This window comes from Rhinoderma darwinii, chromosome 9 (genome assembly GCF_050947455.1).
Source record: "Rhinoderma darwinii isolate aRhiDar2 chromosome 9, aRhiDar2.hap1, whole genome shotgun sequence".
Taxonomy (NCBI): domain Eukaryota; kingdom Metazoa; phylum Chordata; class Amphibia; order Anura; family Rhinodermatidae; genus Rhinoderma; species Rhinoderma darwinii.
In genome coordinates this window covers 60,795,218-60,819,607 of record NC_134695.1, presented here as the reverse complement: position 1 = coordinate 60,819,607, position 24,390 = coordinate 60,795,218, and the positions used below count along the sequence as shown (strand labels likewise).

At 44.2% G+C, this 24,390-nt stretch overlaps 2 protein-coding genes across 4 annotated transcripts in view; both read left to right on the top strand.

Moving 5' to 3' along the window:
• CSTPP1 (centriolar satellite-associated tubulin polyglutamylase complex regulator 1) overlaps positions 1 to 15,857 on the top strand; it is a 102,653-nt gene extending 86,796 nt beyond the window's left edge. For all 3 annotated transcript variants that reach the window (XM_075837887.1, XM_075837886.1, XM_075837885.1), the window contains 3 exons: positions 10,494 to 10,606; positions 14,465 to 14,528; positions 14,675 to 15,857. In XM_075837887.1, coding sequence (XP_075694002.1) covers positions 10,494 to 10,606; positions 14,465 to 14,528; positions 14,675 to 14,849 — 352 coding nt within the window. In that variant the 3' untranslated portion in view covers positions 14,850 to 15,857. The remainder of the gene's footprint in view (positions 1 to 10,493; positions 10,607 to 14,464; positions 14,529 to 14,674) is intronic.
• Positions 15,858 to 22,108: 6,251 nt separating this feature from the next.
• LOC142660872 (para-nitrobenzyl esterase-like) overlaps positions 22,109 to 24,390 on the top strand; it is a 32,373-nt gene continuing 30,091 nt past the window's right edge. The window contains exon 1 of the mRNA XM_075837882.1: positions 22,109 to 23,096. The gene's annotated coding sequence lies outside the window, so the exon portion shown is untranslated. The remainder of the gene's footprint in view (positions 23,097 to 24,390) is intronic.

Genomic DNA, 24,390 nt, shown 5'->3' with positions numbered 1-24,390 from the left:
TCTGCTTTGAGCATGGCACATTCTTCCTATGGGTGTGTTCAGCTTAGGTGAGTAAATACCTGGGTCACATAGCTGTGGCCTCTCTTAGGTGCTCTTTGTAAGCCCTGCACCTGGGAGGGGTGGGGTGAGAATGATGAAGACGGGGTCTATTACTAGGGCAGAGATTCCTAATGATGTTTAATTCTTAAGAGGTCTGAGCACTATCTGTAAATCTCCAGCCACTTCTAGTCACTTATCGGATCTGGGTTTAGTATTGAGCTTTAGGGGTGGTTCTTTTATTCAGAGAGGAGAAGGAGACTGTTTATTATGTAATGTTTGGAGGAGGCATGAAGTGTGGTAATAGCTGCTAGGAGGAGCATTTGTGGTCAAAGCCATTAGTGCTTAAAAGTCAATTATATACAATTATGACACATGAACAATGAGGAGAGTCGCTCGTCTTACAGATGTGGCAGAGAAGAGTTTGACATTTCATTTATTTTATATTGCACATTCCGCAGCGCTAACCAGAGATTGGGAGAGAGAGATTAGATGGATAGATCGATCAATAAAGAGACACAGTCGAGTCACATTATTATGACCACCTCCTACTTTTGACGTGGGCAGCACGTAGCCCATGAAGGAAGTGATGTGTCGTGGACTGGCTTGGTGGGTATATAAGATGTTCGATAGGCTGTCTGAACACATATCACTCGTTGCCATGGGTAAAAGGGGCGATTTATCAGAGTTACAAAAAGGGATCATAATTGGCTTTCGAGCCAAGGGCGGCGGTATTTTTCACACAGCACAGTCTGTAAACGGTTTGCGTGCTGCTGTGGTGAAAGTGTATCGTGAGTGGACAAATGGCACTATTGGGAATAAGCGACATGGAAACTGCGGAGCACCACGTGCCATTAATATGAGAGGTGAACGTCGGCTATGAAGGTGCGCGAGGGCTGAATGACACGCTACAGTGGAGCAGCTCACCGTGAAAATCAACCAGGGAGCTACCAGACTTGTCTAAAAGAACAGTTCAGTGAACCCTACTGCGTATGAGGCTCTGAAGCAGACGGATGGTCACTGCTCCTATGCTGACAAAGGTGCATCAGGAAAAAAAGGCTTCAATTTGCACCGCAGTATCGTAATTGGACCACCGATGATTGGCAAAGGGTTGCCTTCTCTGATCACGTTTTCTGCTTCATCCAACGGATGGTCGTTGGCGTGTCAGGCGAGAAACATCAGAGAGCAAACACCCTGCAACCATTGCTGGATGAACACAAGCCGGTGGCGGAAGCGTCATGGTCTGGGCAACTTTTTCATGGCATTCTCTGGGCCACTCATTCATGTGGAAGGCTCTGAACCCGGGTATTTGGTCATGAATCCATTGTTGCAGACCACCTCCACCCATACATGCTGTTTGTCTTCCCTGGGGCAGGTGGAATCTTCCAGCAAGACCATGTGACATGTCACACGGCTAGAAATGTCCAACAGTGGTTGGAAGAGCATGACCAACACTTCCAAGTTCTTCCCTGGCCCCCTAATTCACCAGACTTGAACCCAATCGAGCATCTGTGGGACCTTGATCGTCTTGTTCGCTCTATGGATCCTCCCCCACGCACCCTCCAGAAAATGTGGGATGTCCTGCAGTCAGTGAGGCGCCGGATACCTGAGACAACCGACCAGCACCTTATTGAGTCACTCGAAGCCCGTCCACTGCTGTCCGTTCTGCACACGCCGGTTACTCTACATGTTAGCTGGTGGTGATAATAATGTGTCTCCACTGTATAGATATTAGATGGATATGAGATAGGTAAAAATAAAATGGATATGAGAGATTAATAGGTACATATATGATAAAGTGATTAGATAGATAATTATGAGATCGATTCGACAGATATTAGATGGATAGATAGAAGGATATGCAAAATCAATAAAGATATATATATATATATATATATATATACAGTGGAGGAAATAAGTATTTGATCCCTTGCTGATTTTGTACGTTTGCCCACTGTCAAAGTCATGAACAGTCTAGAATTTTTAGGCTAGATTAATTTTACCAGTGAGAGATAGATTATATTTAAAAAAAAAGAAAATCACATTGTCAAAATTATATATATTTATTTGCATTGTGCACTGAGAAATAAGTATTTGATCCCCGACCAACCATTAAGAGTTCAGCCTCCTCCAGACCAGTTACACGCTCCAAATCAACTTGGTGCCTGCATTAAAGACCGCTGTCTTACATGGTCACCTGTATAAAAGACTCCTGTCCACAGACTCAATTAATCAGTCTGACTCTAACCTCTACAACATGGGCAAGACCAAAGAGCTTTCTAAGGATGTCAGGGACAAGATCATAGACCTGCACAAGGCTGGAATGGGCTACAAAACCATAAGTAAGACGCTGGGTGAGAAGGAGACAACTGTTGGTGCAATAGTAAGAAAATGGAAGACATACAAAATGACTGTCAATCGACATCGATCTGGGGCTCCATGCAAAATCTCACCTCGTGGGGTATCCTTGATCCTGAGGAAGGTGAGAGCTCAGCCGAAAACTACACGGGGGGAACTTGTTAATGATCCCAAGGCAGCTGGGACCACAGTCACCAAGAAAACCATTGGTAACACACTACGCCGTAATGGATTAAAATCCTGCAGTGCCCGCAAGGTCCTCCTGCTCAAGAAAGCACATGTACAGGCCCGTCTGAAGTTTGCAAATGAACATCTGGATGATTCTGAGAGTGATTGGGAGAAGGTGCTGTGGTCAGATGAGACTAAAATTTAGCTCTTTGGCATTAAGGGCACAGGACTATTTCACTGCATCAATTGGAGAATGGATGGAGCCATGTACCGTCAAATCCTGAGTGACAACCTCCTTCCCTCCACCAGGACATTAAAAATGTCTCGTGGCTGGGTCTTCCAGCACGACAATTACCCGAAACATACAGCCAAGGCAACAAAGGAGTGGCTCAAAAAGAAGCACATTAAGGTCATGGAGTGGCCTAGCCAGTCTCCAGACCTTAATCCCATCGAAAACTTATGGAGGGAGCTGAAGATCCGAGTTGCCAAGCGACAACCTCGAAATCTTAATGATTTACAGATGATCTGCAAAGAGGAGTGGGCCAAAATTCCATCTAACATGTGTGCAAACCTCATCATCAACTACAAAAACGTCTGACTGCTGTGCTTGCCAACAAGGGTTTTGCCACCAAGTATTAAGTCTTGTTTGCCAAAGGGATCAAATACTTATTTCTCTGTGCACAATGCAAATAAATATATATAATTTTGACAATGTGATTTTTTTTTGATTTTTTTTTATATAATCTATCTCTCACTGGTAAAATTAACCTAGCCTAAAAATTCTAGACTGTTCATGTCTTTGATAGTGGGCAAACTTACAAAATCAGCAAGGGATCAAATACTTATTTCCTTCACTGTATATATATATATATATATATATATATATATATTAGATGGATAGATAGGTAAATATATAATCGTGTTTACATAGATATGAGATAGGCAAATTTATGATAGAGGGATCAAAAAGAAATGAGAGTAGATAGATCGATATATATTTACCGATCTAATAGTATTTAGATATGTAAGAGCAATTAGATAGATATAAGATAGATGAAATCGATATTAGATAGATAGACACCAGATAGATAGATATTAGATGGATATGAGATAGATAGAAATTAGTTAGGCAAATTTATGATCGAGTGATCAGATAGTTGGATCGATCGGTATGGATAGACCTCAGATAGATATGAGAGATATTGGAGAGATAGATAATAGATTGATATAAGTAAATATATACAATAGATAGATACCAAAAATATTCAAATGAAGCAGCACTCGTGTAATAGATATATACCATAGAGAATATAGATATATACCATAGAGAGAATAGATATATACCGTAGAGAGAATAGATATATACCATAGAGAGAATAGATATATACCGTAGAGAGAATAGATATATACCATAGAGAGAATAGATATATACCGTAGAGAGAATAGATATATACCGTAGAGAGAATAGATATATACCGTAGAGAGAATAGATATATACCATAGAGAGAATAGATATATACCGTAGAGAGAATAGATAAATACCGTAGAGAGAATAGATATATACCGTAGAGAGAATAGATATATACCGTAGAGAGAATAGATATATACCATAGAGAGAATAGATAAATACCGTAGAGAGAATAGATATATACCGTAGAGAGAATAGATATATACCATAGAGAGAATAGATAAATACCGTAGAGAGAATAGATATATACCGTAGAGAGAATAGATATATACCGTAGAGAGAATAGATATATACCGTAGAGAGAATAGATATATACCGTAGAGAGAATAGATATATACCGTAGAGAGAATAGATATATACCATAAAGAGAATAGATATATACCATAGAGAGAATAGATAAATACCATAGAGAGAATAGATATATACCGTAGAGAGAATAGATAAATACCGTAGAGAGAATAGATATATACCGTAGAGAGAATAGATATATACCGTAGAGAGAATAGATATATACCGTAGAGAGAATAGATATATACCGTAGAGAGAATAGATATATACCATAGAGAGAATAGATATATACCATAGAGAGAATAGATAAATACCGTAGAGAGAATAGATATATACCGTAGAGAGAATAGATATATACCGTAGAGAGAATAGATATATACCGTAGAGAGAATAGATATATACCGTAGAGAGAATAGATATATACCATAAAGAGAATAGATATATACCATAGAGAGAATAGATAAATACCATAGAGAGAATAGATATATACCATAGAGAGAATAGATAAATACCGTAGAGAGAATAGATATATACCGTAGAGAGAATAGATATATACCATAGAGAGAATAGATATATACCACAGAGAGAATAGATATATATACCTATAGAGAGAATAGATATATACCGTAGAGAGAATAGATATATACCGTAGAGAGAATAGATATATACCGTAGAGAGAATAGATATATACCATAGAGAGAATAGATATATATACCTATAGAGAGAATAGATATATACCGTAGAGAGAATAGATATATACCATAGAGAGAATAGATAAATACCATAGAGAGAATAGATATATACCGTAGGTAGAATAGATATATATACCTATAGAGAGAATAGATATATACCATAGAGAGAATAGATAGAGATCTCACTAACTTTAATTTAAACTGTTTAGGAAGAAGCAGCAATTCCACCCAAACTGCATTTTCACCTCCATTTTCCCTTTTAGTTGCCTTTTTCCAGTGCGTCTCAGCATTTCTACATCCACCAGATACTGAGTGAGGGGCTTCTCTTACTGAGACTCCTCATCATCCGCTTCTGGCAGGAGGACCAAGAATAAGTCTGGGATGTCCAAACTTTTTTTTCTCCATACATTTTAGCATTAAATACTGCGTCGATAAAAAAACAAAAACATTCCTATTCACTTAAAATATTGAGAAGCTGCATCCCATAGCCGTTCCATGGCCGGCTCGGTCTATAGATATGACATGTATCTGGGTAGACAATCTGCTGGATGAGCGCGGTCCCATAACCCAGTAGCTGAATGATATAAATCTTTTATAACGCAGAGGCTCCAGTACAATGGCTGGCACTTTTATTTCCTATTGTGCATGGCCTATGATTCATTAGGGGCTGCCGCTGCCTCTTTTGTGCCAGCCTGTCTCCTCCTGCTGACATGACAGCTATAATGTAGCCTTTGTTCACGTCAGGTTTGTATCTTGCTACATTTCTGCTCCCATGGATTGGCTTGCTTGGCTACACTGAATATGCCGGATTTGTTTTGACATCTTGTTGCCATGGCATCGCAGATGGATTGTTATCATTTCTGCGCCCGTTCCTGACGTTCTATATACTCCGTCTTGTATTATCGGTCATTACACTGCATGCTGCTCTTTCTGCTTCAGTTGATTTTCCTTTTATGTATTGTTGTTGCCCTGTTTTTGTGTTTTGGCGTTTTTTATGGAGAGCCGGTTTTGTTTGCGCCTCTATCCTGTCTGTACTTGTTCTTTGCTTTTTATATAGGCGGCAGCTCCACCTGCTCTGTATATATCACACTGTAAACTATTTTTATTGGAGTATTCGGTTTCCTTTCGGTATTTGTAGGTTGTTTTACAGTTTGATTGGCAATTTTGCATAAAATTTATACTCCGTACTCCAGAGCGACCGGTCAAAGGGCTAAATATTATTTTTTTTTAAATGCTCAAACTGCAGGTGATAGTGGTGGTCACTTTCTTTCTCCCGCATGGTAGTGAAGGGCAAATGCGTCCGTCTTTCTTCTAAATTTTATTTGGTATCTTTCATCATGAACACTAATTTTTTGGGTAACCAAAAAAGCCACTTAAAGCAATTTTAAATAGTAATTCCACTTTAATGTATTGTTTCTGTGTGTAAATATGGTTTCTAATGTATATAGTAAAGGCCCGTGTACACGGACCAATGACCCGTCAAACGTGGGTTCATATAAACAGTTAGATGTGCTGCCGACATGATGGAAATGTATGGGGACGAACCATCGTAGTAACGATGGCTCTTCCCCACTCATTACCAATCGTTGCCCAATGTGAAAGAAGCAAACAAGCGCCGATCAATGAGCTGTCTCGTTGATCAGCACTCGTTTTCACGGCCCATGTTCACCCGTGTAAAAGGACCCCAACTCTCTTTCTAATACCCTTTTAGGGTTTGTTAGCACTGGAAGATTTCAAATAAACTACTGCAAACAACAGGGGTGCTGAGTAGAAGGTTGTCCACTTTGCACAAAACGATTAGCTGATCACAAGAGCTAAATTCCCCTGCAGCGCCACCTTAGGGGGAAACAAAGTAATACTCCGCACCCATTGAAATCAGTAGGCTGTTCCTGTAATGCACAGATTTGCTGGGTCCTTCAGAGGAAGAAAAGATATTTGTAACCTCCCTCTCGTGTGGATAATAGACCAGGGTCCGGAGCATGATAATCCCATCTATTAACTCCGTATTCCTTGATAACTTCAAGGGGTACCTCTATGTGGGCAGAGTATGCATACCCTGTTCTGAAAAGTGCTATAAAGTATACTGCTTATGACAAATGTTCTCTTGATTCTGAGTGAGACGTCCTTCAAATGTTACTTATTTTTCCACATATGCGTGTCTTGGAGATTTATTGCCACTGCTGGTGGAAAATGTTTTCCATAGAAACCGATGCAACTGCGCCCCAAGAAGTATTATGATCCAACTAAAACTTTAAAGTGTATTGTATATAAAATGTTCCTGGTTTCTTACTTAAAATTTGATGTCAACTACACAATGACGGATCCTTAATGTCTGGTACAGGAGATCAGCTTCACACATAGTCCCAGCAGGACCAGTCTTGACCTTGACCAACTCTCGACCTTCAGATGACTGAACCCTTATATTACTTGTTTAAAGGGTAACTAAACGTTCAACAAACTTCTGACGTGTCATACTGACACGTCAGAAGTTTTGATTGGTGGGGGTCCGAGCACTGAGACCCCCACCAATCACTAAAACGAAGCGGCAGAAGCGCTTGTGTGAGCGCTGAGCCGCTTCGTTTCTGTGCAGCTTTTGCCGGAAAGCCAATGTAGCGGTGTATGGACTCCTAGACATTCTATTGAGTCCGTACACCGCTACATCGATTTCCGGAAAAAGCCGAACAGAAACAAAGCCTCACAGGGCTCACACAAGCGCTTCGGCCACTTCGTTTTAGCAATTGGTGGTCGTCTCGGTGCTCGGACCCCCACCAATCGAAACTTCTGATATGTCAGTATGACATGTCAAAAGTTTGAGCGTTTAGTTACCCTTTTAAGGTGTTTTTTTTTTGGTGTGACACCTAGACAAAAACCTTACACAGGGACATGTTACAGATCAGTTGCTTTTTGGGTGCCGTAAGTTCTTGATATTTTATGTCTGGACGGATAGTGGTTGTGCTCCCACATCATAGCAGAACAGAATTCCATATAAAGTGAAGTTGTTCTTCCGTGACCGATTCCTTTCCTCTGATTTCCCTCATACTCCAATAACTGACGTCTTAGTCTTTGGTGATGAGGTGGATTCCTTGTGTGAAAAACTCTGCATCAGTTCAATCTCATTTCCAGTCCACTTTGCATCATATATGTGTCTATAAAACATTGTTTTGTTGCAGTCCCTGACCGTTTTAATGTAGTTTAACTCCTTTTCATTAGGACCTGTTGTTGTACGCCACTGCACATTCGAGTGTGTCAAAACAAGGATGGCACCAAGTAGCCGTGCAAAGGCACCACAGTGCCCCTGGTGGCACATGCAAAATTGCGTCATATGACACTGACGTACAACTAAAAATAAAATGACACAAGACACAAGACCCTCCATGGTATTGCTGAAACAAAAGGAAGCGGGAAAACGATCCACCGGGTGATTCAGTAACCGGAATGGATTGTGCAGAGGCGGATACAACGCTGATGGAAAGCCCAAAGCAGAGGATCTTTTTTTTTTTTTATAATTGGCTTTGATCCTCTATAAAGCAGGATCCCAGTTTTGAAGAGGATCTGTCACCTCTCCTAAAATGTCTGTTGTAGTAAATACTCGTATTCCCCATGCAGAGCATCTTTTCTTAGAACTCTGTATTATGCTGTTCCTCTGTTAGTCTTCCTGGAAATGTAGGAATAAATTGACAACTGGGTCTTAACATTACCCTTCTCAATAGAGTGTGCCCTTTTACAGTCTGACACTGCCCAATAGTGTTGGCAGTATCATACTGTGCAGGAAGACATGCTACTGACCAGGAGAATGGTAACACTTAGGCCTCATGCACACGACCGTGTTTTTGCGTCCGCAATTCAACCGCAAATCCACGGGTTAATTGCGGACCCATTCATTTCTATGTGGCCATACCCATTATCCGTGTTTTCACGGCTCTCCGCATGTCCGCACATCCGTGCCGCAGAAACTCCGGACATGTCTTATTATGGGCCGCAAATGCGGTGCGGACATGCCAATAGAAGTCAATGGGCCCGTGGAAATTGCGGATACACCGCCGTGTGTCATCCGCAGTTTGCAGATTTGCGGATCATGTGACCTTCTAAAGGGGGTTTGACCAAGCTTTTGGCATCCTGTTTAAAAGTCCTTTTTTTTTTTTTTTTTTTCATCCGCATTTTTGCGGATTACATACGGATGAACTGCGGATTACATACGGATGAACTGCGGATGACATTCCACGGAACACGGTCCTGGAATTTGCGGACCAGAAAAACACCACGGTCGTGTGCATGAGGCCTTAGTTGTTTTTCCAGGAGGAATAACAGAGCTCTGCATTGTGCATTCCTCTAAGAAAAGATGCTCCATCATTGCTATTTTATAGGGAAGACAAGCATTTACTAAAATAGTCATGTCGGGAAAGCAGACAGGTCAATCTTTAAGTTCACTGAGGCCCCATCCACATGACCGTAGTGTTTTTTGTATTTTTTTACTGTCCGCAAATACAGATCCGTAGTCATCGGCAAGTCATCCGCATATCTGGCATGCTGTCTGCAAATACAGTTTGTAGTGCATTAGTACTTACGGGTTTGCAAAAAAAAAAAGGGAGGCTACAAATGATGTCACCAACATGTTCCAACCCCTTGAAAAGGTCAAACGATCGCTCAGGCGCCATTTTTTGGAGAATCCCCTGCCGTCACATAGCAACGCTTCCACAATTACGAATGGCTACAGATGCACATCCGGAATTTTTCAGAAGCCCATAGACTTCTATGGGAGAGTGCGTGCCGCAATTGCAAACAAAAATAGGACGTGTTCTATATTTTGCGGATCATTTCTACGGACCGGACACACATCCGTAAATATACGGAAAGGTGTCGGTGGCCTTTAGAAATGAATAGGTCCGCACATTATCCGTTACAGATCCGTAATTACGGGATAAAAACTTTGGTCGTGTGCACGGGGCCTCAGTGGTAGCATTGCAATAAATAAAAGTATACATTGATATGGTATATATCCTTTATTTTAGTGTCGCAGTCCTAAGTGTTTTAGCTGTAGATCGTTGTATGGTCGTTTTTGCTTTATGTCTAGAGATGGCGTCCGTCTCAACCCGAAACGCGTAACGTTCGACAAAGCGGAGGCAGCACTGGCAATACATTCTGTGTTTTTTCGTGTGAAAATTGTGGCAAAAAACGTGATTTGACCGCACCGTTTGAATAGACCCTCACCCCCCTTCTATATGGATATATGCTCCAGTGGTAGCCAGCCGCGATCAGACTACATGTATTCCATCCGATATCTGTTCATGGTGATCACCCGCCTGAAGAGATCTCCTATTGATGATCCATGCATTGATATTTACAATGACATTTCTCTAGTGCTATAAAGTCAGAACATATGTTACTGCTGTTATTATCCGCTGGTATTTTACTGGTTTATATTATGACTGTGATACTACATGAAGATGCACCAGTATCAGAATATTTTTCTTCCTTTTCTCTAGTACTATTCCTCCTCTGCTGTTAATTGGAGAGATACTCCTCCGCGCTCCCAGGCTGACTTTCTATGGATTCCTGATGGCCCTGTCAAAGAATGTTGGAATTAACCAGAGCATTGGTGAGAGGTTGTATGTACAGCCGGGGTAACAGTCTGGTTTTGGGGACCCTTTTATTAACCAATTATTATGCTGCTAGATTGACACTAATGGCACAATGAAACATGAGATCAGGGAGCAATGACTCGCTGTGTTGCACTTGGGATACAGTATGGCATGTCGGGACTTGGGATACAGTATCGCACGCTGGCACTTGGGATGCAGTCTGGCGCGCTGGCACTTGGGATACAGTATGGCAAGATGGCACTTGGGACACAATATGGGACGCTGGCACTTGGGATACAGTATGGCAAGCTGGGACTTGAGAAACAGTGTGGCACGCCAGGACTGGGCATACAGTATGGCACGCCGGCACTTGGGAGACAGTATGGCACGCCGGCACTTGGGAGACAGTATGGCACGCTGGCTCTTGGGTTATACTGTGTGGCGCTGGGTTTTGTTTTATAGTGTTACAGGTCAGGATCCTGAACTAGATAGAATATTACTATTAAAGGGGATTGCAACTTTTTTTTTTTGCTCCGAGGTATCAAAAATAAACATTGAAGCATCTTTGCAAATAGTTTTGATTACTAATCTCTTACCGTTTACTGTTTTATGTATACAGCTCCAATGCAAGCTCCAGGGCTACAGACCAGAAACAAACCCTGTATATAATCTGATCCTGCAAACATATGTTACTCTCTTCGATCTGTCCCCTTTTCTTGCTAATCCAGAGAGAAGAAGAGGGGACAGATGGAAGGAAGTAACACATGGCTGCAGGATCCACACAGGGTCAGTTTGTAGCTTGTTACCATGGAGACACACAGGTCTGCATAGGAGCTGTAGAAACAAAACGGAAGCTAATTTGAAGATAACCGAACAGCTTTGATCTGTATTAATGTGCAGTAAACCCATTAAACTGAACGTAAAGGACTTTTATTATTTTTATCTCTGACAATCTACCACGTCTAATCCCTTTTTTGCACACGTTTAATGTGTCCGATGTGAAGCAGCGCAAATCTCCCTGACAATCTGCAGCAGATGTAACCGCGTGCGGCTCACGTTCCGTGCAGCTGTCCCGAACGTCATAACAAGTCTCTGTTGATCTCTTTCAGTCGATTGTCACCTGTGCAGTCAAAGAAAGATTTCCTGGACTTGATCAGGCATGAATAGGAATGGGAGATTCCATCTACGCGAAAGAAACGGGCACAAAAGATCTGAGAATTAGTCAGGGTGTCGAGGTCAAACAAAAACTTGTGCAATTAAAACTCTTCTCATGCCCTCTGTCACTTAGAAGGGGGCAATGGGCAGTGTATATTTTTCATATAGTTTGGCACAAAGATCTGGCCGATATGACAAACTGTTGAAAGCGTAATATCGTGCAGGGAGCTTTTCCAAAATGTTGGAAAATGTTCTTGACGTAATATAATCCTTCCATTTTCCCAAAGAAAAAGTTAAAATTGCAAGCTGGAACAGCTGGAAGATGTCTGTTATTTAAACTCTAGTAAATGGGGCTAAGCTGCAATACCAGACACGACCCATGGACAAGGGTGGCGCTGTTTCTTGGGGGGAAAAAACATCCTTTAAGAACACCGAGAGTACATGTCGGAGCACGCTATATACAAAGGCTAGCATCGTAGAAAGTAGTATGACGTACCGGTATGTCACTGGAATTGTAGGGAACCAGTACTAACACAGGCAGAACATACAGACTCCATGCAGATGGTACATTGGTTGAATCAGGCACAGAGCTGCAAGGCTGTAATATTAGCCGCTCTAGTGCCGTCTACTTCAAAGAACATACTTCGGGGTATTTTTAGCTTGGAGCCCTCTCTGCAACTATTGAGCTCAAGCTATTTGGGGGATTTTACATGGAGATGTCTCATGTTTTATCACCTCTTTCTTGTGTTTGCCCTTATACCATCTGTTTGCCAAGACTAAATTCCTAATCCTTACTAGAACTGGAGTGCGATATCAGGTGGACATTCATGCATGCAGGATGATATCATACTCTGGCTTCATAAAAAATACTTTTACTGTACCGGGTCCTAAAACCAGATGCATCAAAACTCCACCTTTGCTGAACATTGTCCTTATGACCGGCAAATCTAACAGCATCTGTGAAATATATACACATATTCATGCCATTTTTTGCCAAATCTTCTGTTACATGGAAACAGTCAACAAGCTGCTGTTGATGTCCCCGTTAAGCCTTTGTAGCTAGTGAGCTGAGAAGAGAGGGACCTGGACATCGTTCCCTTTTAATCCAAAGGATCCAAAATGGCATCAAAAAAATATTTCCATATAACACCCAAATGATTAGTCATACATCTGCTGGATATACAGTGCTACATAGCGACCAAGTAAATACGTTTAACAGTACTTAGAGAAATAGTTTGAGAGTGTCTAAAATCTAGTCAGTATAAAACTCTACTTGAATATAGCATACGACATTCACATAAATCAGGGCAGTTACCTCCTTGATGGTATAATGGGGTGAGGGGGTGGTCTAGGGTAGGTAACCTCAGTGGTGAAGGAGTTAACATCCCTAGTGATTTAAGGTAGTGAATTGGGGTTATTGCCACCTTGTGGTCCAGGATGGTGGAGAGGTTAAACTGGATCTGTCAGCTGAATTTGTTGCCCTAGGTAAGGGCAGCATATAACAGGGACAGGTCTGTTCTCATGTTAGCCCAAACCAGGGAGGTTTACAATAACCCCTTAACTACCCTACATAGCTAGTGATGTTCATCTGAATGATTCCACTACCCCCCACCAGGGATGTTGGCATGAACCCATTTACCACCTTAGACCACCACCTAGTTGGAATTAAAGCGGGTCTGTCAGCTGAATATGCTGCACTAGGTAAGACCAGCAAATTAAAGGGACAGGTCTGTTCTCCTATTAGCCAAAACCGCAGAAAAAAAATGATGCCAGTTGGCTAATATGAGCGATGAAAGTATACACCGAAGTCATAATTATGAGATCGCTCTCGCCCCGCCTCCTCCCGCACCTCCTCGCAGTGAGTGACGGCTGGCTGCTTCTTTCCTGCATACACAGCAGCCCGTCAATCACCGCCAAGAAGGGGGGGTCATCTCTTCATGAATGCTGCACACTCATATCCGGTGTATTAGTTTATCGCTCCTATTAGCCAAATTGCACAATATTTTTGGGCTAATATGAGAACTAACCTGTCCCTGTAATATGCTGCCAATACCTAGTGTAGCATATTCAGCTAATAGATCCACTTCAATTCTAGATTCAGTGGTGGTCTAAAGTGATAAAGGGGTTAATGCCAACATCCCTGATGGTCGATGATAGTGAAATCATAAATATTAACATCCCTAGTTATGTAGAGTAGTTAAGGGGTTAATCTAAATTCCCTCGTGATGTAGGGTGGTGGAGGAGTCTATGCCAACGTTCCAAATGCTTTAGGGTAGAGAAGGGGTTGATGGTAAAATCCCTGAGATCTAGATAGTGAAGGGGTTAATGTCTGACTCCCTGCTGGTGTAGGGCTCTGAAGGAGTTAATGTCTGCATCCCTTGTGGTGTGCGGCTGTGAAGAGGTTAATGCCTGTATCACTGATCGTTTAGGGCAGTATAGTGAGGGTTAATATTTCATACCTGGTGTCCGGCGGATTACGTACCTCCCTACACTCCAGTGTTGTCACTTGGCGCGGGTGGCGTTCAGCTTCCTCTTCCTTCCCTGCACTCATCAAAGAGATCTGAGCAGGGAGGTGGCAGAAAGGACTGCACATCTGTAATTGAACAGCCGCACACTCCTCTCTTGGGCAGTGCCCGCCTATAATCCTATACCCATGGCGGGTCTGGTCAGTTAATAATCACTATACTCCAGTCATTTTTTGCTATTACTTGTCCCTACAGGTGCTTTGCCAGAGAAATCGGACCTGTTAGTTGATGAAGTTCTGGATAAGGAGCTTGACAGAATGTAAGTGAACGACACCTGTCCTAGGGGGCAACTCCTGTGCTAGCGGGCGACACCTGTCCTAGGGGGCAACTCCTGTGCTAGCGGGCGACACCTGTCCTAGCGGGCGACTCCTGTGCTCTGCTACTCACACTCTCTTCTCATTGCAGTGTTGCTCAGTTATCTGCCTGCTCCATTACGCACCCCGCAACCTCCAGCCTTCTTCCGCCCTCCCGGGATATTACCCGCGTGGCTTCTCCAAAGAGGACTCTACCCTCCCGCAGACGCCCAGACCTGGAGAGTGATGGGTCCACCGAAGAGACTGAAGACTCCTCTGAAAACTAGAGCAACCGATCAGCAAGACCTTCCTCTAAATCCATCTCTATATTGTCAGCCCTCCAGTACGACTCTACTGTGTTCCCCTCGTAGCATTGCACACTTCTGGTAATAATATATAATAGTAGGTATTAGCGGTATCACTGCACACTACCAAAGCTTCAAATAATGGGCCAATTGCAAGGCGCAGCGTATCTCAGCCTATTAGTCATGCCCATACTATTTGGTGTGGCATGCAGGGCAGCCCGCCTGATCTGACAATGGCACACTAAACTCACCCAACTTTATAAGACCTGGCTGCATCCTGAAAAAAGTGTATACAGTAAACGTATCCATGAAAAACATGAGGTATTAGTTGTTATTGCCAAAATACTAGTTAATGCACCTGAGCCCCCTCCCCTGTAGCATTTTTGACTTGTCTGTGTCCTGTTGGGTACTGGTGTCTACCAACCAATTTAGTAAGTATGGCCGTTTTTGTGGTTTTTGGAGTATATCTATGTCCCCCTTTTTTCTAGCTATTAGTGGATATGATATTATGTGTTCTTTCTTTCCTCTTTTTTTTCATGAGTTGACGCTTCTCTTTGTTTTAGACAAAACTTGTTAAAGGGTTTTTCCGACCAGACATTTATGGTTTATCCACAAGAAATGCCATAAATGTCTGATACATAGTGGTCTTAAATGTGGGACCCCCATGTATTGAGATAGCAAGTGGTCGGCAGGGTAAGGCGGCCGTCAGCTCACCATACGTGGGGGTCCCAGAGGTGGATGTTTATAGCATATCCTGTGCCGTAAATGTCTTTGGTAAGGAAATCTGAATGAACGTGTTCATAGATATGGTGCTGTCCCCTCATTACCCACCGGTCATACTGCAAGCTGTGAACATAGTCCAAACCTATGTATATACTGTGACATAATACTGCTAGAAACGTAAGTAATTGAGTTATTATTAATTTTAATAATTTTGTATTTATTTAAGAACCCATATACACCCAAATAAAGGTTCATGTCATCCAGAAACGGCTTCATTGATATTTATTGGAATTCTATTTGCTTCCCCCATGTGACTTCTAGAAGGCCCAGCAGATGAGGGGGGTGCGGGTTCTATGTGAGGCCCAGCAGCTGGGGGGGGGGGTGTGGGTTCTATGTGAGGCCCAGCAGCTGGGGGGGTGTGGGTTCTATGTGGAGCCCAGCAGCTGGGGGGGGGGTGTGGGTTCTATGTGAGGCCCAGCAGCTGGGGGGGTGTGGGTTCTATGTGGAGCCCAGCAGCTGGGGGGGTGCGGGTTCTATGTGAGGCCCAGCAGCTGGGGGGGTGCGGGTTCTATGTGACGCCCAGCAGCTGGGGGGGTGCAGGTTCTATGTGAGGCCCAGCAGCTGGGGGGGGGTGCGGGTTCTATGTGAGGCCCAGCAGCTGGGGGGGGGTGCGGGTTCTATGTGAGGCCCAGCAGCTGGGGGGGGGGTGCAGGTTCTATGTGAGGCCCAGCAGCTGGGGGGGGTGCGGGTTCTATGTGAGGCCCAGCAGCTGGGGGGGGGTGCAGGTTCTATGTGAGGCCCAGCAGCTGGGAGGGGGTGTGGGTTCTATGTGAGGCCCAGCAGCTGGGGGGGGGTGCGGGTTCTATGTGAGGCCCAGCAGCTGGGGGGGGGTGCGGGTTCTATGTGAGGCCCAGCAGCTGGGGGGGGGTGCGGGTTCTATGTGAGGCCCAGCAGCTGGGGGGGGGTGCAGGTTCTATGTGAGGCCCAGCAGCTGGGGGGTGCGGGTTCTATGTGAGGCCCAGCAGCTGGGGGGGGGGTGCAGGTTCTATGTGAGGCCCAGCAGCTGGGGGGGTGCGGGTTCTATGTGAGGCCCAGCAGCTGGGGGGGGGGGTGCGGGTTCTGTGTCTACTTGCAACACCCGTATATGTGACATTATATTAACAGTACCCAATTCCATGATGCTCCCCTGTATCGTATGGCAAACAGAATGACAGCTGTCATAATCTCTAATCCTCTGTGCTGCTCATTGTTTGGTGGTTAACAAGCTGATAATGTTCACACGCTTCTGTCAGCCATCTGAAGTCATGGGTGGCACAACAGCATTGGAGAATTGGAGATTTGCCTACTTTACCAGATGGTGACTCTATACAGTCGACTGTGAGATGCCGCTAACAATTTACCCTCTAAAAATAGTTCATCCGTCGTATGGGCTCTTCAATATGCCATCTTGTTTCCCCAGATTTACTACTTAAAAGGTATGTTCTATGAAATCCATTTCACAGTTTTCAGCTGCAGGGTTACAGGTCTGTATTAGGGCTAGTCCACACGTGGTGTAAATACTGCGGATTTTACTCAACTTCTTTTGATGCAGAAAATCCGCAGCTTAATACAGTAGCAGAGGAGTGGATGAGATTTTAAGAAATCTCATCCACACGCTGCGTACGTGATCTGTGGAGATTCCACACACAAATCGACCGTTTAGTGCGGTTTGTTAAGCCGCAGCAGGTCAATTGTGGTTGCGGAATCACCGGTATATTGTTGCGGCTTTTCCCCATTCAATTCAATGGGGATCTAAAACCCGCAACAAACAGTCAAGTGTTGCGACTTTAGGCTGTAGCGGCGGTCACATGGGATGAAACGTCTCCGGAAGCCGGCCTGGATGACGTCCGGGCCGGCCTCCTGGGATGACGTTTCTTTGCATGTGACCGCCGCTGCAGCGGCCTCCTGGGATTAGCTATGCTGCAGTTTTCCGCAGCGGATATTCTGGACGATACACTGCACCACAATTTGGTGCGGTTTTTCGCCCGCAATTCCCTGTGGCCACTTGGGCGAATACGCTGCGTATCTTTACGCAGCGTATCCACCCCGTGTGAACTCCCCCTAAGGCTGGGTTTCCATGTAGCGTAAATGCTACGGAATTCAGTGCGGAAATACTGCAGCATTTACAGTAGCAGCAAAGAAAATGAGATTTAGAAAATCTCCTGCCCACACTGCGAATAAAAAAGCACAAAAATCGTGCGTAAAGTGTTCTTTTAATTTAAATTCATGTCAATTTCTGCTGCGGTTTCTGTGCGAAGATGCTGCGTGTTTGGCCAATAGACTTCAATGGGGTGGAGAAATTCTGCAACAGATTTATGTTGTTGCAATGCATACAGTATTTACGCAGCAGAAACGCAGTAAAGTCTGCAGGTAAAACCGCTGCCCATAGGCCCCCATGCGACCCAGCGAATGCCAAAGGGTGTCCTTTTGGCATATGATGTGCCGGTATGCTTTGGCATACTTCTTTCATTGTATAGATCAGCGTGGTCTACCATGCTTTTATATGTAGTGGTGCACAGTAAAGAAATGTATACCATACGGTATACGTTTTCTTTACAATACGTGCCAATGGCCATACATTGGAATGCTTGCAGCGTATATATCCGAGCTGCCTAAAAACTAGATGTAAACAGAGCCTTAGGCCCCATGCACACGACCGTGTTCGGTCCGTGATATACGATTCGCATGTCCCACACCGAACACAGTGCAGGGAGCCGGACTCCTAACATCATAGTTATCTATGACGCTCGGTGTCACTGCCTCCCCGCGGGAATACTGTCCCGTGCTGAAAACATGATTACAGTGCGGGACAGTAGTTCCGTGGACAAGCAGTGACACCTAGCGTCGTAGATAACTATGATGATAGGAGCCCGGCTCCCTGCACTGTGTTCGGTCCGGGACATGCGGACCGTATATCACGGACCGAACACGGTCGTGTGCATGGGGCCTTCTCTGCTGAGATATAATTGCTTAAACTTGCATGAAATTACCCTAATGTTCTCTCAAATAGTGGTGCCCACATAGCATCATACTTGGTGTTTATTCACACGCAGCAGATTTGTTGCGGAAATGTATGCAACGGTCAGTCATTTTAATGACTTGCAGTAATCTATGTGCTTGCTGCAGAAACATCACATTCAGATGTATGGAACAGATTTTTAGTCGCACACATTCCTGCAACAAATCTGCTATGTGTGAATTTACGCTTAGACTACATTCACACAGGGCAGATATTCGGTGTAAAGGTACACAGCATATCAGCCCTGGCGGCCGCAGGGAATTCTAGACGAAAAACTGCACCAAATTGTTTTTCGGCCGGAATGTCCGCTGCAGTAAACTGCACGTTTTAACAAAAACAAAACACATACTTACCCCCCCCCCCTGCCTTCCTGCAGCCCGGCCTCCTGGGATGACGTTTTATCCAATGTGACCGCTGCAGCCTGTGATTGGCTGCAGCAGTCACAGGGGATGAAACGTCATCCCAGGAGACCGGCCTGGATGAAGAATTCTGGGTAAGAAATAAGATAGTTTTTTTTCCGAGTTGCGTTTTTGCGGCAGAATCAACAGCTTTTCTGCCGAAAAAGACCGCGACATCTGCTATTTGTTGCTGGTTTTACCTCCCTATTGAATTCAAAGGGGAAAACATACAACACAAAAGCCGCGATTACGCAAATACAATTGACATGCTGCGGATTAAAAAACGCACCGCAGGTCAATTTGAGGGTTGAGATTTGTTCAAATATCATCCACTGTGCTTCTACTGTATTATGCTGCAGATTTTCAGCAACAAAATCCATTGCGGAAAATCCACAGTATTTACACTACGTGTGAACTTACCCTTAGAGTGCACACATGGCTCCTGTGTCTTCATGCACGAGGCTTATGATTTACTTTAACCTCAAGTTTGTGCGGCGTTCCCCATTCCAGGGGATCCAAGAACGCACTGTGCCCATGGGAGAAGGTAGGAGAGGACTCCAGGGGCTTGCCAGCTCTTCTTCTACGTTGTCCATTATTAGTATCTGCAGGAGCCATTCTCCTACCTGTATTTATTAGGAAATAATGGCTGAACGGTTAACGCACCCCTCCAACAATCTGCCACTTACTCTTTGTAACATGGTTTTTATATACAACTTTGAATTTACATTGACCACCTATGCCATGATTAGTTCCATATAAAGAAAAGAGGGGTTGAACTGGGCCCCAATAATGGTGCTGCGTGGGCCTTGTCCTGTCTTCATTCTCACCACTTAATAGTAAAGGGGATGGGCCCCCTCTCTCCAATGCCCCATAGCTGTTGCTTCTATGGTACGTACGCCCATAGCTATAAGTGATTATGGTTTGCTTAAAGTTTACCTCCACTTTTACTTAAAGAGGTATTCCCACAGTCGTAAATTATCACCTTTCCACAGGAGAGGTGATAAATATCTGATCGCTGGGATCCCCACCGATCACCAGAACAGGGTCCCGATACCCCGTTTTTTCTCACTGCACAACCACAGTGAGGAGATGCTTGAACGGAGTGGTGATCGAGCATGCGCCCTCCATGTCTATAGGGCTGAAGAAAACCGCAGAACATGGTACTTTGCTATTTCTGTCAGTCCCATAGACCTTTCTGATATAAAGATCTTCAGAATATAGAGGCCTGTGAGGTGGAACCACAACTGTTCGCTAGACCATAGGGATCTTCATCGTTCCGTTAGCTCTGAGATTTCCATATCTCCAAACTATTTTAAGGATCTTTGCGTTTCTTTCGTTCTAATGGTTGGTAGGGTCCTAACTCATGGGCCCCCACCAATGCTATTTTCTATAAAAGTGGAAGTAGTGTAGCGAGAACATATTCAGTCACCAGTAGAGATGGTAAAAAGTAAGTATAGCATAGTCTAGAAATGTTTCAATGTGAAATTGAAAAGCTAGCAAATACTGCCACCTACTGGTCACTAAGCAGATATACATTACAAAAATACTATGTCTAAGGCCTTATTCACACGACAGGGTCCGAGTGTCGGTGTCACGAAGGGTCTGTGGACCCACTGGGCCATACCGCCTTGGTGGTAAGGCAGCTGGCCAACAGGGCACAGGTCAGAGTCTATAGTATATAGGGTACCTGTGGCAGCACGGACAGTAGCTTGGCAGGAGCTAGGCAGCGGGTAGATGTCAGGCGTGGGGAAGCAGGCAGGCATGGTATCCATGACAGCACGACTACAGCAAGCACAGCACTAGATCAGGATATAGGTGCAGGAACAGGAACACTGGGAGCAGGAAACACTAGGGGACCATTTGCATAGACAAACTATAGGGAACACAACAACCCTCAGGCATAGAACTAGGGGGCTGGACCCCTCTTATATTCCAGGGTACTCACGGGTCAAAGTTCGTCCATGCTGCCCCTTTAAGAGCGTGCGTGCGCACCCTACGGGATCCGGCAGAGGTGAGTGGACGCAAGCGCTGGCGTCTCCTGAGGAGGAGGCTGGGGCCAGCGCTTGCCGACTCGTGGCTGCGGCTGTCGGGGAGATTGGAGCTGACAGCCCGCAGCCACGGACATTACAGTGGGCCGTTTTTCCCGGACGTTTTGCATCCGTTCCGAGCCGTGTTGCCGTTTTTAACGGACGATTTTGACCCGTTTTGCATTCGTTTTTTTCACTGTCCATTTTAAAATCGGATGAATTTCATTTAAATTTGTTGCCACACACAGCCCTCTGTAGATAATGACACAGCCCCCCTGGTAGGAAATGCCACAGCCCCCCTGGTAGGAAATGCCACACATCCCCCTGTAGGTAATGCCACCCAGCCCCCTGTATGTATTGCCACCCAGCCCCCTGTAGGTAATGCCACCCAGCCCCCTGCAGGTAATGCCACCACCCAGCCCCCTGTATGTAATGCCACCCAGCCCCCTGCAGGTAATGCCACCCAGCTCCCTGTATGTAATGCCACCAAGTCCTCTGTAGGTAATGCCACACAGCCCCCTGTAGGTTGCACCCATCCCACCCCCTTCCAGGAGAAGTCACTGACTTCAACGTCCATATATGGATAGTGTAGTCACTCACTTCTCCTGTAGCGGAATCCCCAATCCCCGGGCGGGGATTGCGGATTCCGACTCCTACAGGGAGCAAAAAAAAGACCGTCCTCCTCCTCCTCACATGCACTCTGCACTGTTAGGAGGAGGAGGAGAGAGAGCGCGAGCGAAGGAAGACACGGCCGTCACTCCGGACACATTCCGGTGATGGCTGTGTATTACCCGGCCCCATAGACTTCTATGGGAGCCGGGCGGCCTTGTAAACGGCCGAAAATAGGGCATGTCCCATTTTTTGACTGCCAGGTTTCCCGGGCCGTCAAAAAATCGGTCGTGTGAATAGCCCCATTAGGGGTCTATTGTTCCTACTGCAGCCGTGTAATTGTTCCTACTGCAGCCGTGTGACGGCCGCTTTATGAACGGCCGTCACCCGGCCGGGAAACCCTGTCGTGTGAATAAGGGCTAAGGCCTCATGCACATGACCGTAGCCGTCTGCACGGTCCGTGATTACGACACAAACGGCCCGCGGAGTGTCATCCGTGGGCCGTCCACAATCACGGACTGTGAACACACACAACATGTGCATTGACCTTAAGGAGCCCGGATCGCAAATGCGGCCCATAAAATGATTTGTCCTATTTTTTTGCGTTCTGGGCTCCCGGACAATGCACGGACGTGTGTATTGGTCCATAGGATACAATGTGTCCTATACTATCCACAATTGCGGCTAGTATGCGGCCGCAAAATTACAGTTGTGTGCATGAGGCCTAAGCTTTTCATAAAATCTACCCGTAGAGTGAAATGATTTGATATTATATTTATGTTAATAATCGCGAAGCATTTAGAAACCCGAGCAGAGTGCAGGAGGCTGAGCGGCAGCGCACAAAGTCCCCGTTGCTCCTATTACTCCGTGTCCGCGCCATATTATAGGAAAAGCTCCGAATTGCAACATTTGATTTATGTCGAATACGTACATAATTTAACAGGAATAACGTCTTCTGAAATTGAGGCATTCAGAAATACCGTAGGCCCCACGAGGCCTAACCATGAGTAGGTGCAAATCCCGTCATAAGTACATTGAGTTACTATGACTCCGTTTTAGACCATGAAATACCACCCCAAGTTTATTATACACATCTATACTTAATTCTATGATAAATCATCTGATCCTTATGGATCTTCTATTTCCTGTGTGATTTGGAGATAGTTAGTGCTCGTTATCCATCTCTCTTCCTGCTTTTCTCTGTGTGTTTTTACACCCGTCATTCACTGGCAATGCCCTACTCTGATATGGCCGCGTCGTGCAATCTATGGAGTCTACGCATGCGCGGACATGCACAGTAGGGTGACCAAAATTTGACAGCCCAACGATTTTGAGCATGCGCAGTAGCGAATTAGGAACGCCGGCGATAGCGTGCATATGTTCTGTTTACAATGGAAGCCGGTTCCTCATTGTGGTGAGTCTCTCACATGTAGTGATATTTATACAGGTTTATTACATTTGTTAATTATATGTAATTAAAATGATTAAAATACTTCTGCACTTTACATAACATAGATTTTACTGGGACGATGTTTTCTATGTGTAATATGAAACTCATGTATTGTCTCTATAAAAACACTGTATAATCCCAGTTCTCTTTATACTTTTTAAGATTTTATATGTATATGTGTATTTAATTGGCAATATTTTTTTGCCACGTATATTTGATTGTGGTTCTCCTATATATATATATATATATATGCTGCTATGACATGTCAGTATTTGCGTGAGAAAGGCTCCTGTGTTGAGCTGAAATGTCGCATTTATCTATGGACCAATAAAGCACCATCACTATTTTGCTTACACTTTTGGAGAGCGGCCTAATTTTTTGATCTAGATAGATAGATATTAGATAGATAGATAGATAGATAGATAGATAGATAGATAGATAGATAGATAGATAGATAGATAGATAGATAGATAGATAGATAGGGAGGCTGCTGGAAAATCAAGGATCCAAAGCTGTTTGTGTATCAAATTCTGCAAAAATGAGTCATGGCTGGAAGAAGGCGTCTTGGGTCGGATGAAGAAGAAAAGAAAGCGTGAATGACTGCAACCAGAGAAGATGTCACCTGTGAGTCACTAAATTTCACTGCACTGTATTAACTTATTTGGTCTGTTGAGCACCGGTGTAGAACTAGTATCTGTCACTATATGGCCACTGTACCCTGGTAATATTGGTCTTTGTATAGTGTGTTTTACTCAATACCAGTATGGTAATATTTGTTCCTTGTATAGTGGAATTATTTAGTAACTGTATTATTAAGAGGTATATTATCAAACATAGATTATTTCCTTTAAAGAGGCAAATTGTGTAAACACAGATTTTCATTATATAGTATACCAAGGAACAGTGGACTGCTGAGGCGCTGCATCTAGCCTTGCCATGTGTTTAAAAGTTATTTTATTTTTATTTATTTTTTTATTTTATTTGGGGGGTAGCAAAACATAAGTTCCGTGGGAACAAAAGGATGGGGCATTGTGGTGTTCTAGGTAATATCATCAAAAGTAGGTTATTAAGTGGTCAGTTCATAACCCCTTCTGACACAGGAGATACTTAAGAAATGTATATCTTTGGCCATCAAAGGACGTTCACTGTCAGGCAAATGTGTAATTGGCCCTTTCCTCACCAAGGTGCCAGAAGTGTTGATTAATAATTTTGTCACTGAGGCTTGTATCTAGCATTCGATAACATTCTCACCCAGGGT